At 50.8% G+C, this 13,562-nt stretch overlaps 1 protein-coding gene across 17 annotated transcripts in view; it reads left to right on the forward strand.

Moving 5' to 3' along the window:
* Positions 1-13,562, forward strand: part of LOC110258817 (uncharacterized) — a 270,157-nt gene that overhangs the window by 39,654 nt on the left and 216,941 nt on the right. For 15 of the 17 annotated variants that reach the window (XR_014817497.1, XR_014817496.1, XR_014817498.1 and 12 more), the window contains exons 2-6: positions 5,578-5,721; positions 8,368-8,433; positions 8,794-8,841; positions 10,432-10,631; positions 11,368-11,392. Coding sequence is in view for 13 of the 17 variants with exons in the window: in XM_084979323.1 (XP_084835449.1) it covers positions 5,634-5,721; positions 8,368-8,433; positions 8,794-8,841; positions 10,432-10,631; positions 11,368-11,392 (427 nt within the window). In the remaining 4 variants the exon portion in view is untranslated. The remainder of the gene's footprint in view (positions 1-5,577; positions 5,722-8,367; positions 8,434-8,793; positions 8,842-10,431; positions 10,632-11,367; positions 11,393-13,562) is intronic. The other 2 variants (XM_084979331.1, XM_084979324.1) reach the window with 1 other exon arrangement.

Below are 13,562 nucleotides of genomic sequence, written 5' to 3' on the forward strand. Positions count from 1 at the left end.
CTGGTCTGTATGTTTTGTTTTTGTGCCAGTCCTAATCTGTTTTGATATCTATAGCTTTGTAGTATAGTTTGAAATCAAGCAATGTAATCCTTCCATCTTTGCTGCTCTTTCTCAAGATGGTTGTAGCTGATGGGGATCTATTGTGGTTCCATACAAATTTTAGAAGGGTTTCTCCTAGTTCTGTGCAATGTGCAATGGGATTTTGGTAGAGAGTGCACTGAGTCTCTGTTGCTTTTGGTAACCTGGACATTTGAATGATATGAATTCACTCATAAACATGAAAGATCTTTCCATTCATTTATGTCTTTCTTTCCTCAACATTGTATAATTTTCAGTGTACAATTCTTTACCGTTTTCTGGTTAAATTTATTTCTAGGTACTTTATTTTTGATGGAATCATGAATATGATTTTTTGGTTTGTTTCTGTTTTAAACCTTCTATGTCTTTGTTCAGTCTTTCTTGTAATGTGTTGATCTTTGCCTCCAGTTTTTTTTCTAAGCTCTTGGATCCTCTTCACTATCATTATTCCAAAGTCATTTTGCATGGAGGTGGGGGCGGGGGTTGTCTTGTTCCTTCGTCTAGTTCATATTTCTCTGGCTTTTCACTTTGTATACTTTTTGGGTGATCTTGTTTGAGGCGTGTGGCCTCTCTTGCGTCTGGTGTCTGGCCCCTTGTAGGTGAAATGGATAGAGGGGCTTGTGGCCAGCTTCCTGATGGGAGGGACAGGTGCCTGCCCGCTGGTAGGTGGAGCTGAGCCTTGTCTCTCTAGGGGGTGGACCTTTGTCTTTGGGTGTGATGTGGGGCACTTTAGGTATCTGTTTGTTGATCAGTGGGGCTGTGTTCCCAGCTTGTTTGTTGTTTGGCCTGGGACTTCTCAGCCCTAATTTGAGGGACCAGATGTTTCCAAAATGGCCACCTCCAGGAGAGCTCATGCCAACAGCTATTCCTGGGACCTCTGCCTAGACTGTCTTGCCCCCACAGCGTGCCCCAGCCACCCCCTCCTTTCCCAGGAGACCCTCCATGTCCGGCCAGGTCATTCTGACCCAGATTCTTCTTGAGTGCCTGCTTAGCCCTGGGACCCAGTGCACATGAAAGCCTGTGTGCAGCCTCCGGGAGTGGAGTTTCTGTCTCCCCCAGTCCTGTGGAGCTCTTGCACACAAGCCTCAGTGGCCTTCAATGTCATGTGTCCCAGGGGCTCCTCCTTCCCGTGCCAGACTCCCTGGCTTAGGCACCTGCTGTGGGGTTCAGAAGTCTCCTGTGGCAAAGCCTCTGAAATAGAGTTCTTTTGCAGTCTGTGGGCCGCCCACGCAGAGGGTATGGGATTGCTTATATCATGAATGAGCACCTCCTGCTGTCTCAGTGTGGCTCCTTATTGCCTTTGGGTGTAGGATATCTTTTTCTTGGTAGTTTCCAGTCTATTTTGCTGATGGTTGTTCAGCACTTAGTTGTAATTTTGGTGTTTTCATGAGAGGAGAGGAGCTTGAGTCCTCCTACTCTGCCATCTTGTCTATTTCTCTATTTCTTTTTTTGTCTTTTTGCCTTTTCTATGGCCGCTCTTGCAGCGTATGAAGGTTCCCAGGCTAGGGGTCTAATCGGAGCTGTACTGTCGGCCTACACCAGAGCCACAGCAATGCAGGATCCTCAACCCACTGAGCGAGGCTAGGGATCAAACCCGCAATGTCATGGTCCCTAGTCAGATGCGTTAACCACTGAGTCACAATGGGAACTCCTTGTCTGTTTCTCTTCTTGGGTTTTTATTTTGTTTTGTTTGCTTTTGGGGCTGCACTTGCGGCATGTAGAAGTTTCCAGGTTAGGGGTTGAATTGGAGCTGTAGCCACCGGCCTACACCACAGCCACATGGGATCTGAGCCACCTCTGCAACTATGCCACAGCTCATGGCAACACAGGATCTTTCACCCATTGAGCAAGACCAGGGATTGAACCTGTGTCCTCATGGATACTAGTTGGGTTTGTTAACCATTGAGCCATGACAGGAACTCCTGTTTCTCTTTTTGATGTTTTGTTATCATTGTATAGAAATGCCACTGATCTGTATGTTGATTATGTAAACTGAAACGTGACAATGTATTCATTCTAACAGGTTTTTGCTGGAGTTTGTAGGATTTTCTGTTAGAGTATCATGTAATCTGCAAAAAAGAAAACTTTACTTTTTTCATTTATGATTCGAATGCCTTTTATTTCTGTTTCTTGTCTAATTGTTAGCAGGACTTCAAATCCTATGTGGAATAAAAAAGGTAAGAGTGGACATCCTTGTCTTCATCATCATCTTAGGGGAGAAAAAGCATTTAGCTTGTCACTGTTGAGTGGCATGTTAGCTAGGGTTTGCAATTGATGGCCTTTATTAAGTTGAGGTCCATTCCCTTTATTTTTTTAATTTTTTAATTTTTTTTGTCTTTTTGCCTTTTCTAGGGCCGCTCCAGCGGCATTTGGAGGTTCCCAGGCTAGGGGTCCAATCGGAGCTGTAGCTGCTGGCCTTCGCCAGAGCCACAGCAACACCAGATCCAAGCCGCCTCTGCAACCTGCACCACAGCTCACAGCAACGCCGGATCCTTAACCCACTGAGCAAGGGCAGGGACCGAACCCGCAACCTCATGGTTCCTAGTCGGATTCGTTAACCACTGCACCACGACGGGAACTCCGGCCCATTCCCTTTATGCTCACTTTGTTGAGAGTTTTTAACATGAGTGATGTTGAATTTTGTCAAATGGGTTTCTTTGTGTCTATTGAGGTAATCATATGGTTTTTACCCTTCTTTTTTTGGTTTTAGTTTTAGGCCCACACCCACATCATACAGAGGGTCCCAGAATAGGGGTCTAATCGGAGCTGGAGCTGCCAGCCTACACCACAGCCAAGCAAGTTCTGTTTCCTTTCCCAGATGATGGAAGTTTTTAGTCATTATTTCTTCAATTAATTTTTCTGTCCTGTTCTTTCTCTTCTTCTGGAACCACCGCTGTAATGCAGATGTTATTCTGCTTGATGGTATCCCATAGGTCTGTTGAAGTAACCTAATTTTTTCAAAAATTCTTTTTTCGTTTTGCTGCTCTATCTGATTGAGTTACATTGTTTTGTCGGGCAGGTCTCTGATTAATTCTCCTTCATCCAGTCCACTGTTGAACCCCCCGGGTGTGTTTTTCAGTTCGCTAGTAACTTCTCTTTGGTTCTTTCCTCTACTTCCTATCTCTTTGTTGAAGATCTCTTTGTGTTCATTCCTTCTTCCGAATTCAGTAAGCATCTTTATGTCCATGACTTCTGACTCTATCAGGTAGATGGCTTATTTCCACTTCATTTTGTTCTTTTTCTGTGATTTTGTCCTTTTTTTTTTTAGGAAGATATCCCTGTGTTTCATTTTGCCTAATTTTCTGTGTGTGTTTCTATGCATTAGGTCCATTAGCCATCTCTCCCAGTCTTGAAGGAGAGGATATGCTTTGGAGCTGTCCTGTAGGGCTCAGAGGCACCATCCCACTTGGCCACAAGAGCCAGGCACTCAAGGGGTGTCTCCTCTGTGGTCTGTGTGAACCCTCCTGTTGTGGTAGGGGCCCAGCTGCGACTCTCCTCGCTGGGAGGTGGGGAAGCTCCTGTCTGGGACACAGGGTGCCTGGCTATGGCAGATGGGAAGCCCTGACTTTTTCATGTTCTCTGTGCTTGAAAGCCCTTGTGTCCTGACGTGTAATTTGGAACATAGTGCCTCCATGTTCCAGAGCCGGGTTTTCTCCCACGTGGACTGAGGGAGGTGATCGAGGGCCCTGGTCCTCAGGAAGGCTTCGCAGCCTCTCTGGGTTGCTTTCTCCCCTTTCCCTTGCTTCAGGCAGGGTTGCTACAGCCACAGCTGAGCAGCACGTCCACAACCGTCATACTTATAGACACACCAGCACTTGCCAAGCAGAAGCGTGGGAATGGAGTTCCTCTCAGTCAGCAGCAAGGGGAGGCTGTTTCTCAGAGCCCATTTTGCTCCCAGCCACGGAGACACACCTGGGAGTGAGCTCCAGTGCTGAGCAGGTCATCTTCCTTTTGTCAGAGAGTTGGGGGGCTGTGTGTTCACATTTTCCTCTGTTGGACTGGATATGAAGGTTAAAAGTGAGATTTTTAAAGTAGAACTGTGAAGAGGGTTACAGAAATGTGAGCAGAGGTAGTAATTGTTAGGTAGCCATGGAACCCAGTGCTCTTTTTGTCTGATTGATTGTGAGCAGCTCTAGTTTTCTTTTTCTTTTCTTTCTTTTTTTTTTTTTGGCTTTTTGCTATTTCTTGGGCTGCTCCCGAGGTATGTGGAGGTTCCCAGGCTAGGGGTCAAATCGGAGCTGTAGCCACTGGCCTACGCCAGAGCCACAGCAACGCAGGATCCGAGCTGCGTCTGCGACCTACACCACAGCTCACGGCAATGCCGGATCGTTAACCCACTGAGCAAGGGCAGGGACCGAACCCACAACCTTATGATTCCTAGTCGGATTCGTTAACCACTGTGCCACGACGGGAACTCCGAGCAGCTCTAGTTTTCTGACTGAGGAACTTATTATTAGGTGTTCGTCTTTGTAGCTCAGATTGATTTTTCTTTGTGTTTAATTGTTTTTACATTTTTAGAGTATTTAACCGAATTACTTTTTTATTGTATTTTTACAGTGACTTTTATTATGACAAATCTGTCTTTTTTTTTTTTTTTTGGCCCCCCAGCGGCATGAGGGTTTCCTGAACTAGGGATCAGATCTGATCTGAGCTGCAGTCACGATCTATGCCGCAACTGCTCAGTGCTAGTTTCTTAATCCACTGTGCTAGGCCTGGGATTGAACATGTGTCCCAATACTCCCAAGGCCACACTGATCCCATTGCACCACAGTGGGAACTCCCAAATGGTTCTTATAGTGTTTCAATGAAGTTTGCTTTTTATTTTTATTTTTTATTTTTTAATTTTTTGTCTTTTTTTCCACTTCTTGGGCTGCTCCCATGGCATGTGGAGGTTCCCACACTAGGGGTTGAATTGGAGCTGTCACTGCCGGCTTATGCCACAGCAACATGGGATCCGAGCAGCGTCTGCCACCTACACCACAGCTCATGGCAATGCGGCAACCTTAACCCACTGAGGAAGGCCAGGGATCGAACCCGCAACCTCATGGTTCCTAGTTGGATTCGTTAAGCACTGAGCCATGACGGGAACTCCTGAAGTTTGCTTTTTAAATGAGTTTAAGTTGAATATGTGTCCATTTGAAGAATTCATTCCTCCTTACAGCAAAGTATGCTTAAGGATCATGTTTACAAACATGTTCCCTGAGAAGTTTTCTACCTGTATAGAATCCAGTAGTATAGAAAAGAAAAGGAATAGTGCTATGAGCTACTGCATGAGGTAAAATGAGATAGGATGTATTGTTTGATGAGAGCTTCAGTAGTGTATCTTAATTATGGAATTTCATCCCAAAAAACTGGGAAAAACTACCATAAGATTCAGCAAATCCATTGTTAGGACTTCTGACGAAAACGAACATCCTAATTTGAAAAGATAGGACCAGCTCTGTCCACCGAAGTATTTTTTAGACCTTTTCTCTCTCACATAACTTCTTTTCACAACAGCGAGTGATAACGTGTAGACCAGCCAGGATATGGCAGCAGCCTGTGTCCACTGAGAGATGAGTCAAGAAGATGTGGTGTCCCTGTGCAGTGCAGTGGTATTCGGCCAGAAAAGAGAGTGGCCTCTTGCCATTGGCTACACCTTGGGTAAGCTTAGAAAGTATTATGCTGAAGGCCACAGTCAGACAAGTCAGGGCAGATACTGTGTGATGTCCCTGATTTGTGCAGTCTAATACCCAGAACCAATGAACAAATACACGAAAGAGTGACAGACTCATAGATACAGGGAGGAAAAGAGGACACCATCTCCCTTGTTGTCCTGGCTGAAAAGTGATGCATTCGGTCTCTCAGTTTTAGATATTTGGGGTGAATCAGCCATGGCAGAGTTGTCTCTCACAGCCTCCCATACCTTACACCCTCCCTGCTTGGCTTGAAATATTGCAATGCTCTCAGTTTTCTCCTGGAATTGTCTCATGTTCCATGTGGGCTGGTGCTCACTTTGCTTTCGAGTCAGATTTCATGACACTATCCCAGGAACTGGTGTGATGAGGGGTTGAATTTTGAGAAGAATACATTTAATCCTAGAGCTTTGAGTTACCTAAAGTTTGTTGCTTAGACAATCATGAGATATCTGTTTTAAGACACCCCTCTGTTGAAAGTAGGGTGAGTCTTTGTTTCCTAACTGTTCAGGCATAGTAAGTTTTGTACGTATACAATGACAGGGACACTGTTAGTGAAGAACCAATGGGAAGATAATCAAGTGTACAGATTGTTGCATCCAGAGAAAAATTCTACACGTGGTCAGTGAGTGAAGAATTTTACAATTTGATGAGCATATGCTTAGCGTGTGGCCTTTTACAATTTAATTTCTATAACTACCCTCTTTCTTCTGAACAAATGTTACCTATGGAATGTAAAAATGTCTGGTGCCTCAACTGCTAGAAATGAGTGGAAATAGTATATCCATCCAAAAATGGGAGCCATTTTAAATCTGAATATATTAGGTTTTTTGCCTTTCCCCTAAATGTTGAATATCCATTATATTTGGGGACGTCAAATAATGTCTTTTCAAAACAGAGAGTAATACTGCTTGACTTCAGGATGCAGTTTTGAAGTACAATGTTGACCCTGTCCAGGGAAACGGCCACTCAGCTATATAGAGCAGGTGGGCCCAGAGGGGGCAGAGTTGCCTTCCCTCTGAAAGTTCCAGGCCTTGACCAGTTGCTACGGCAATGGAATGATGCCCACGGAGCCTTGTGGTCCAACTGCCAGTCTGAGAGTAGAGAGGAGAGCGTTCGGCCACAGCTGGGAGGCTCTCCCTTTCACTGCTCAAGGAATTGACGATGGGGAACCTGAATTGTTGTTCAGGAGGTATGTTGATACTGACCTAAAGGCTGTTCCCTCAGATGGGTGGTTCATTTTGACTGAACATATTATCTCCGTCTTTAACTTCAGTGAAACCAGTCTCCACAGTCTGCCAAGGCATAGGTCTGTTATACAGGCTTGCCATAAGTCTAAGGTATATCTTAATGCTCCGAGTAGGCTGACGGCCTCACATATTTTCCTAAATTTGAGAAAAGACTCGGGTCTCATGGCAGTTTGAAACGCCCAGTCCGTGCCCTTCACGAAAGCCACAAGTCTGTTCTCTGTGTCCGTGGGTTTTGTGGACAGGGTCCTTTGTGCCATGGTTTAGACTCCACATCTAAGTGAGATCTCTCTCTTTGTCACGTACTTCGCTTTGTATGAGAATGTCTCGATCCAGCCCTATGGTTTTGAATGGCATTGGTTTCTTCTTGGATTTTCTGGCTGAGTCGTGAATTCCCTCGTGTATGTGGACCACATGGTCGTGATCCATCCCTGTGCCTGTGGACATGAGGTGGCGTCCCTGTCCTGGCTGTTGTGAGTGGTGCCGCCATACACACACAGGGGCATGTGTCTCTTTCCTGGATACGTGTGTCGTGGTATCTTCCAGGGCGCTCGCTCGGCTTGCTGGGTCGCATGCTGTGCTGCGTTCCGTTTTGGGAGGCCCCTCCGTGGTGCCTTCGGTAGTGGTTGTACCGGTGTACGTTCGCACCGGCAGTGCTGGGGGGGAGGCCTTTGCTCCAGCCGTGTCTGCGACCGACACCAGAGCTGGCGGCAACGCTGGATCCTTAACCCCCTCGGCGAGGCCAGGGATCAGCCCCGCAAGCTCGTGGTTCCTGGTCGGATTTGTTTCCGCTGCGCCCCGACGCCCCGACGGGAACTCCTGGCTTGTTTCTTTGCTGTTGCTGTTGAGGTGTATGAGTTTTCTTTATGTGTGCTTTGGAGAGGAACCTCACGGGCAGGGGTGCCCGTCTCCTCAGTGTTTCTGTAGAGCTGCTGTCCACAGCGTGGCAGCCGCTGTCCAGAGGGAGCCATTTATGCTTCATTGAATTCAGCCAGTAGTTAGGTCTGCCTCTGGCAGTGAACAGAAGAAAGCAGCCAAGGGTTCACTCCCCCGAGCCAGCACGCAAGGGTGTCCGTGCAGCTGGACTTTCAGGTGTGTCACGCTGGGGCTGAGGCCTCGGGAGGGACTCCTAGAAGGGAGGCGTGCGTGTAAAGCGCCATCCCTCAGCAGCCCACGACCTCGGACGGTTTGCCACTGTGGCCAGTGTTTTATTGATGCTTCTGAGGCCATAGAGCACGCACGGGGAAGTTCTGAGCACACGGAGGACAAGCCAGGGCGGTGCTGTGTGGCCGCAGTCAACCCTAAGTAGGGGTCCGAGTGGGGGACGGTCGCTAACACCTCGATTCCTCATGTCTGTGTTTCTGCAGCTTGGAGCTTGGAGAGTGTGTGTGAGAGCGACCTCGCTGACAGCAACCTCGCAGAAAGTGATCGAGGTAAGAACAGCTCTCAGGTAGGAGCCAGTGGGAGAGGGTTCCCGGGACACTTGGAACTTAGGCCTGCTGCTTGGAGGGTGGGGCGGGTGAGTGTGCAATTGCAAAAGAGAAAGAAATTGGTGTAAAGATGTTCGTCGCCTATGTTCCTAAGGAGGGGGAGCAGGTATGAGATGCCCGAATGTTGGCATCTGTGCTCACGTTGTGTTGGCGGGCCTCAGTCCCTGGAGCAGAGGGAAGGCCTGGGCACCTGGAGGAAAAACCCGGGTGATGCTGTGTGACCCGCCGTCACCTCGGGGAAGCCGGGGAAACGGGAGGGCCACTCCTTCTCACGCCTCGCTTCCCCGCGGTGTGTTTCTACAGACTCGGTGGCGGAGCGCACCGACTGCCGCCAGGATGAGGAGGCTGCAGGTAGGGAAGAGCACGCAGCTGGGATCCAGGGGGAGAGGGTTCCTGGGAGCAGCTGGGTTCCACCTGCTGCCGGGAGAGGGCGGAAGGGGGCTAGGACTTGGGTGGGTGGCCTACTGAGCGGAACTCCGCTGTGGTGTTTTCCCCTCTGAAGTTGCTAAGCCGAAGACGACTTGGGTCCCTGGTCTTTGTTGTGCTGTGTTTGGATTCGTGTCTCCTTCCTTTGAGAGGGAGAATGGCTTTTCCCTCCCGAAGCGGCTCCTTCCAGCTCTTGTCTCTGGCCATGGTGCCAGCTTGCTTTGTGGGTCGCACCCTGAGGGTCCTGTGCACAAGAGCTGTTGACTTAGTTTCCTTTGTTGCCCTTGAGGGCCCTGGTGTGGTGGGACGCAACCCTCTCCTAGGCCCTTGACCCTGGAGACCAAGTTTGCCTAGTGAGTGTCAGGTGGCGGGTGAGAAGGCAGGTCTCTCCCTCTGCACGTTTGGGATTTCTGGCCTCCCTGTCCTGGTGTGTCCTGGCGGTGTGTCCTGAGGGAAGGGGCGTTCCCAGAGTTGGATGAGTTGAAGGAGACGTCCTTGGAGTAGGCGTGGTTAACGAATCCGACCTGGAACCATGAGATTGCGGGTTCGATCCCTGGCCTCCTCGCTCAGTGGGTTAAGGATCCGGTGATGCCGTGAGCTGTGGTGTAGGTGGCAGATGGGGCTGGGATCCTGCCTTGCTGTGGCTCTGGCGTAAGCCGGCAGCTACAGCGCCGATGAGACCCCTAGCCTGGGAACCTCCATATGCCATGGGTGTGGCCCTAAGGAAGCGACAAGGATGACAAGAAAAAAAAAATGGTGAAATCAGGCACCACAGCAACAGAGATAGCGTGCAGTTCAACACATAGGCGGCAAGTAGACTAGGCAGACTGTCAGAGCTGGAACGGAGAGATGGCTAAGACCTGGCAGCAGGGCTGAAGGGGGAGTCAGTCATTCCTGCATGGGTGCAGAGGTCCTGTGAGTCACGACGAGAAAGGTTGAGAAAGGTTGTTAGGGACAGTGGTGCAAAGTACGTAGCATCGGGAAGTCCTGCTCTCCCTCCCCCTGCCTGAGTCTCCTATTGCCAAAGTATTCCAAAGAGAAGTATTACGTGTCTAAGAAGAGAAAAGAGGTGACGCATTGCGGAGGATGGAGCGTGAACACAGGAGCACCCTGTGGGAAGAGTAGGGAAGCGGAAATGATCTCCTGCCATTTCAGCAGATGGAGGAATGGGGCCGGAGGTGAAAATGGGCAGGAGGACTCGGGAGGCTCTCTGGTGGCAGCAGAGCCGGCATGCTCGTGTTGGCCATTTCTCAGCTGGGGAATCCGCCACGGAGAGGTTCCCTTTAGCAAGAGAGGCAGAGGCTCCCTTTCTCAGGTCTTTCAGGGTGCTGTCTGCCTTCCTTCGAGACGTTTCCCCAGGAGGATGGGCCAAGAGGAGCTCCGTCCGTGCCTCATCCCGCCCCCGCCCCCAGCCCCAGCCCTCGACTCCCAGCCCCTGTCCAGTCAGGTGAGGCGCCCAGAGTACCTCGTGAGCAGCACCACCGCCTTGCTGACAGTGACTTGTGTGTCCCCCAGGAACTCACGACGACGATGTTGTGGAGGCCGGTGGGAGTGAGAAGACCAAGGCGAAGCCCCGGGCTGGGGGACATGAGGACGAGGCGGCCCCAGTACCTGAGGTGGAGGTGGAGGAGGAGGCGGGCCAGCCCCGTGAAAATGGCCAGGAGGAGTCCTTAGCCATCGCCTGGGCTGAGCCGGAAGACGAGCCTGGCCCCAAGGTAAGCTCACCTTTCTTGATGTGAGGTTGGAAAAGGTGCCTCCTTTCTTCTTGGATGTACCTCCTTCAGAAATGGAAATCTGAGAAAGTCCACTGTAGATGATATATGCAGATTGCTGTGCGGAGGACTGTTGAGTCCAAGTTTGGTACCAAGCAGTAGCTCCTTCCCCGGGGCATTTGCAAAAGGGACCGCATCAGTTCCCAAGTGTGCAGTAGGGAGCATATGTCTTTGAAGAAGCCGGAATGTTGTTTTGTCTTGTTTGTCTTTTTTTGCCTTTTCTAGGGCCCCTCCCGCGGCATATGGAGATGAGGTTCCCAGGCTAGGGGTCTGATCGGAGCTGTAGCCACCGGCCTACGCCAGAGCCACAGCAACGTGGGATCCGAGCCTCGTCTGCCACCTACACCACAGCTCAGGGCAGCGCCGGATACTTCACCCACTGAGCAAGGCCAGGGATCGAACCCGCAACCTCATGGTTCTTGGTCCGATTCGTTAACCACTGTGCCACGATGGGAAGGCCAAAGAAGCCTGAATGTTTGTTAAATGTACGAGGACTTGGGAGATCTTCCATGAAAAGCTGGCGCCTTTTCCAAAGGGGTCTTCGCCGTGTTCTTTTGGGGAAACGGACTCAACGCTGCCTTCTGTCTGCGTGCCTGCGGTCCCCAACGGCAGGAAGACCTGTGGCCGCAGTGCAGAGGATGCTGTGACACTCACCGTGTTTTCTCTTGTCTCATCACAGGTGGACGGGGTGGACGATGAAATCTGTGAGTATTCTGGAGCCCGGCTCTGCTGAGGAGAAGTCCAGGTGTTGAGGAAATGGGGGGGGGGCCCGCGAGGGAGGCGGTGTGGGGGGGCTCTCCTGCTCCTTTGGTTGCAGAGACACCCTGATTCTGGGTTCCTCCTGGGAATGAGGGTGAAGGATGGGGTGAAAGAGACGGACATCCCAAGAAGGGTCACCCCAGGTTCTAGGGTCCCTGGACGAAAGGAGGCTCTTTGTATGGCGTGGGTAGGTGTCGGGGGACACGGCTGGGGGGGTGGGAGGGTGGTGCGTGTGAGGGCCTGCTGGTGTGATTGGCAATCAGTGTGAGTGGGTGTGTGCTGTGGGGAGCTGTTTGTGGCTTAGCACCACACAGCTGTCCAGCTTCTAATTGAGGAGTCTCACGATGACCACAGGCTAACCGTCCATTCCCTCGTTCTGCCCGCACCGGCTGGGAGCAAGGGTTTGGGGGAAAGGCATTGCTTCCTCTGTTGGTCTTTCTTTTCCTTTTCGCTTCCCTCTCTGCCTTGTGTGGACTTTGATACCGTTGTTTCAAACACGTGCCAGGGACTCGAGCCCCTTCAGGCTGTGAGTGTCCCGAGGAGTGTTGTGAACGCTGTGCTCCACCCGCACCTCCTGCCCACTCTGGGCAGCCACCCTTCCAGCCTCTGCTCAGGAGTGGTGTGTCAGACACTTGATGCGCATGACATCAGAGAGTCTTTGTCCTTCTGTGCCTGACTTGCTTCGCTTGAAATGCTGTCCTCCAGCGAGTTCCTGTCGAGGCTCAGTGGTCATGAACCCGACTGGTATCTCTGAGGACGCGGGTTCGACCCTTGGCCTTGCTCAGTGGGGGAAGAATCCAGCGTTGCGGTGAGCTGCCTGCGGCAGAGGTCCCAGACGCGGCTGGTATCCAGCTTTGCTGCAGCTGGGGTGTAGGCCGGTGGCTACAGCTCTGATTTGCCGCCTCGCCTGGGAATTTCCATATGCCGCGGGGGCCGCCCTCAAACCCCGAGACGAATCGATCAGTAATGTCCTCCAGTTCTCTGTGCACTGCTGCAGTGGGTAGGGTTTCTGTGGGCTGTATCCATCCCGTTGTCTTTCTCAGTCTGTGTGCCCGTGGGCACTGGGGCTCTGTTTCTGTTGGGCTCTCGTGTGTGTGGCGCTGCCGGGATCCTGGGATGGCGGGTCTCTTTACCCGACACCGATGGTTCTTCCTTTAGATGTCCACGCAGCAGTGGGACTGCGGGGTCCCGTGCTAGGTCCGTGGGCAGCTTTCCTGAGGACCTGCCATAGTGTTTCCCGTCCTGGCTGGGCCAGCTGACCTTCCCTCCCACAGCGTACAGAAGTCCCAGGTAGTCACATCTTCCCAAACGACCTGTTCACGCTTGAAAACACTCCGCGTCCTACCAGGAGGGAGGTGATAGCTCGTTGTGCCTTTGCTTTGCCTTGCCGTTGTGGTGGGTGACTTTGGGAAACGTTCCGTGTGTGTGCTGCTGTCTGTTGTCTTCTTGGACGGAGGTGGTCTCCCAGGCTTCCGCTCACCTACACCTGAGTTATTTGCCTTTTGGGTCAATTGATTTGGCGTTGTTTCCCACAGATTCTGGACATGAGCCCCTGTTCCAAATGTAAGGTTTGCAGATAGCGTCTTCTGCGGGTTGTCTTTCCATTCAGTGGCTCGTCAGACACTGTCCTTTCTGTTTGTCTCTGTGTTCATTGAGGTGCCGTGTTGTTTCATTTTCTGCCGTGTAGCAACATTCCCCAGGCGTGTGTGTGCATAAACACAGGTTCCTTTTGGACTGTTATCGTCCGTCCCGGTCGATTTCAGGAGATGGGATCCAGTTCCCCGTGCGCTGCAGCAGGAGGACCTCGTCGTCGCTCCATTCTCAATGCCTAGTTGGCATCGACTCCCCCCAAACGCCCAGTCCGTGCCCTTCACGAAAGCCACAAGTCTGTTCTCTGTGTCCATGGGTTTTGTGGACAGGGTCCTTTGTGCCATGGTTTAGACTCCACATCTAAGTGAGATCTCTCTCTTTGTCACGTACTTCGCTTTGTATGAGAATGTCTCGATCCAGCTCTATGGTTTTGAATGGCATTGGTTTCTTCTTGGATTTTCTGGCTGAGTCGTGAATTCCCTCGTGTATGTGGACCACATGGTCGTGATCCATCCCTGTGCCTGT

Source organism: Sus scrofa, chromosome 10 (assembly GCF_054392235.1).
Source record: "Sus scrofa isolate SSC_HxYL_T2T_F1_AM1 chromosome 10, Sscrofa_HxYL_maternal_Yorkshire_Landrace_v2.0, whole genome shotgun sequence".
NCBI lineage: Eukaryota > Metazoa > Chordata > Mammalia > Artiodactyla > Suidae > Sus > Sus scrofa.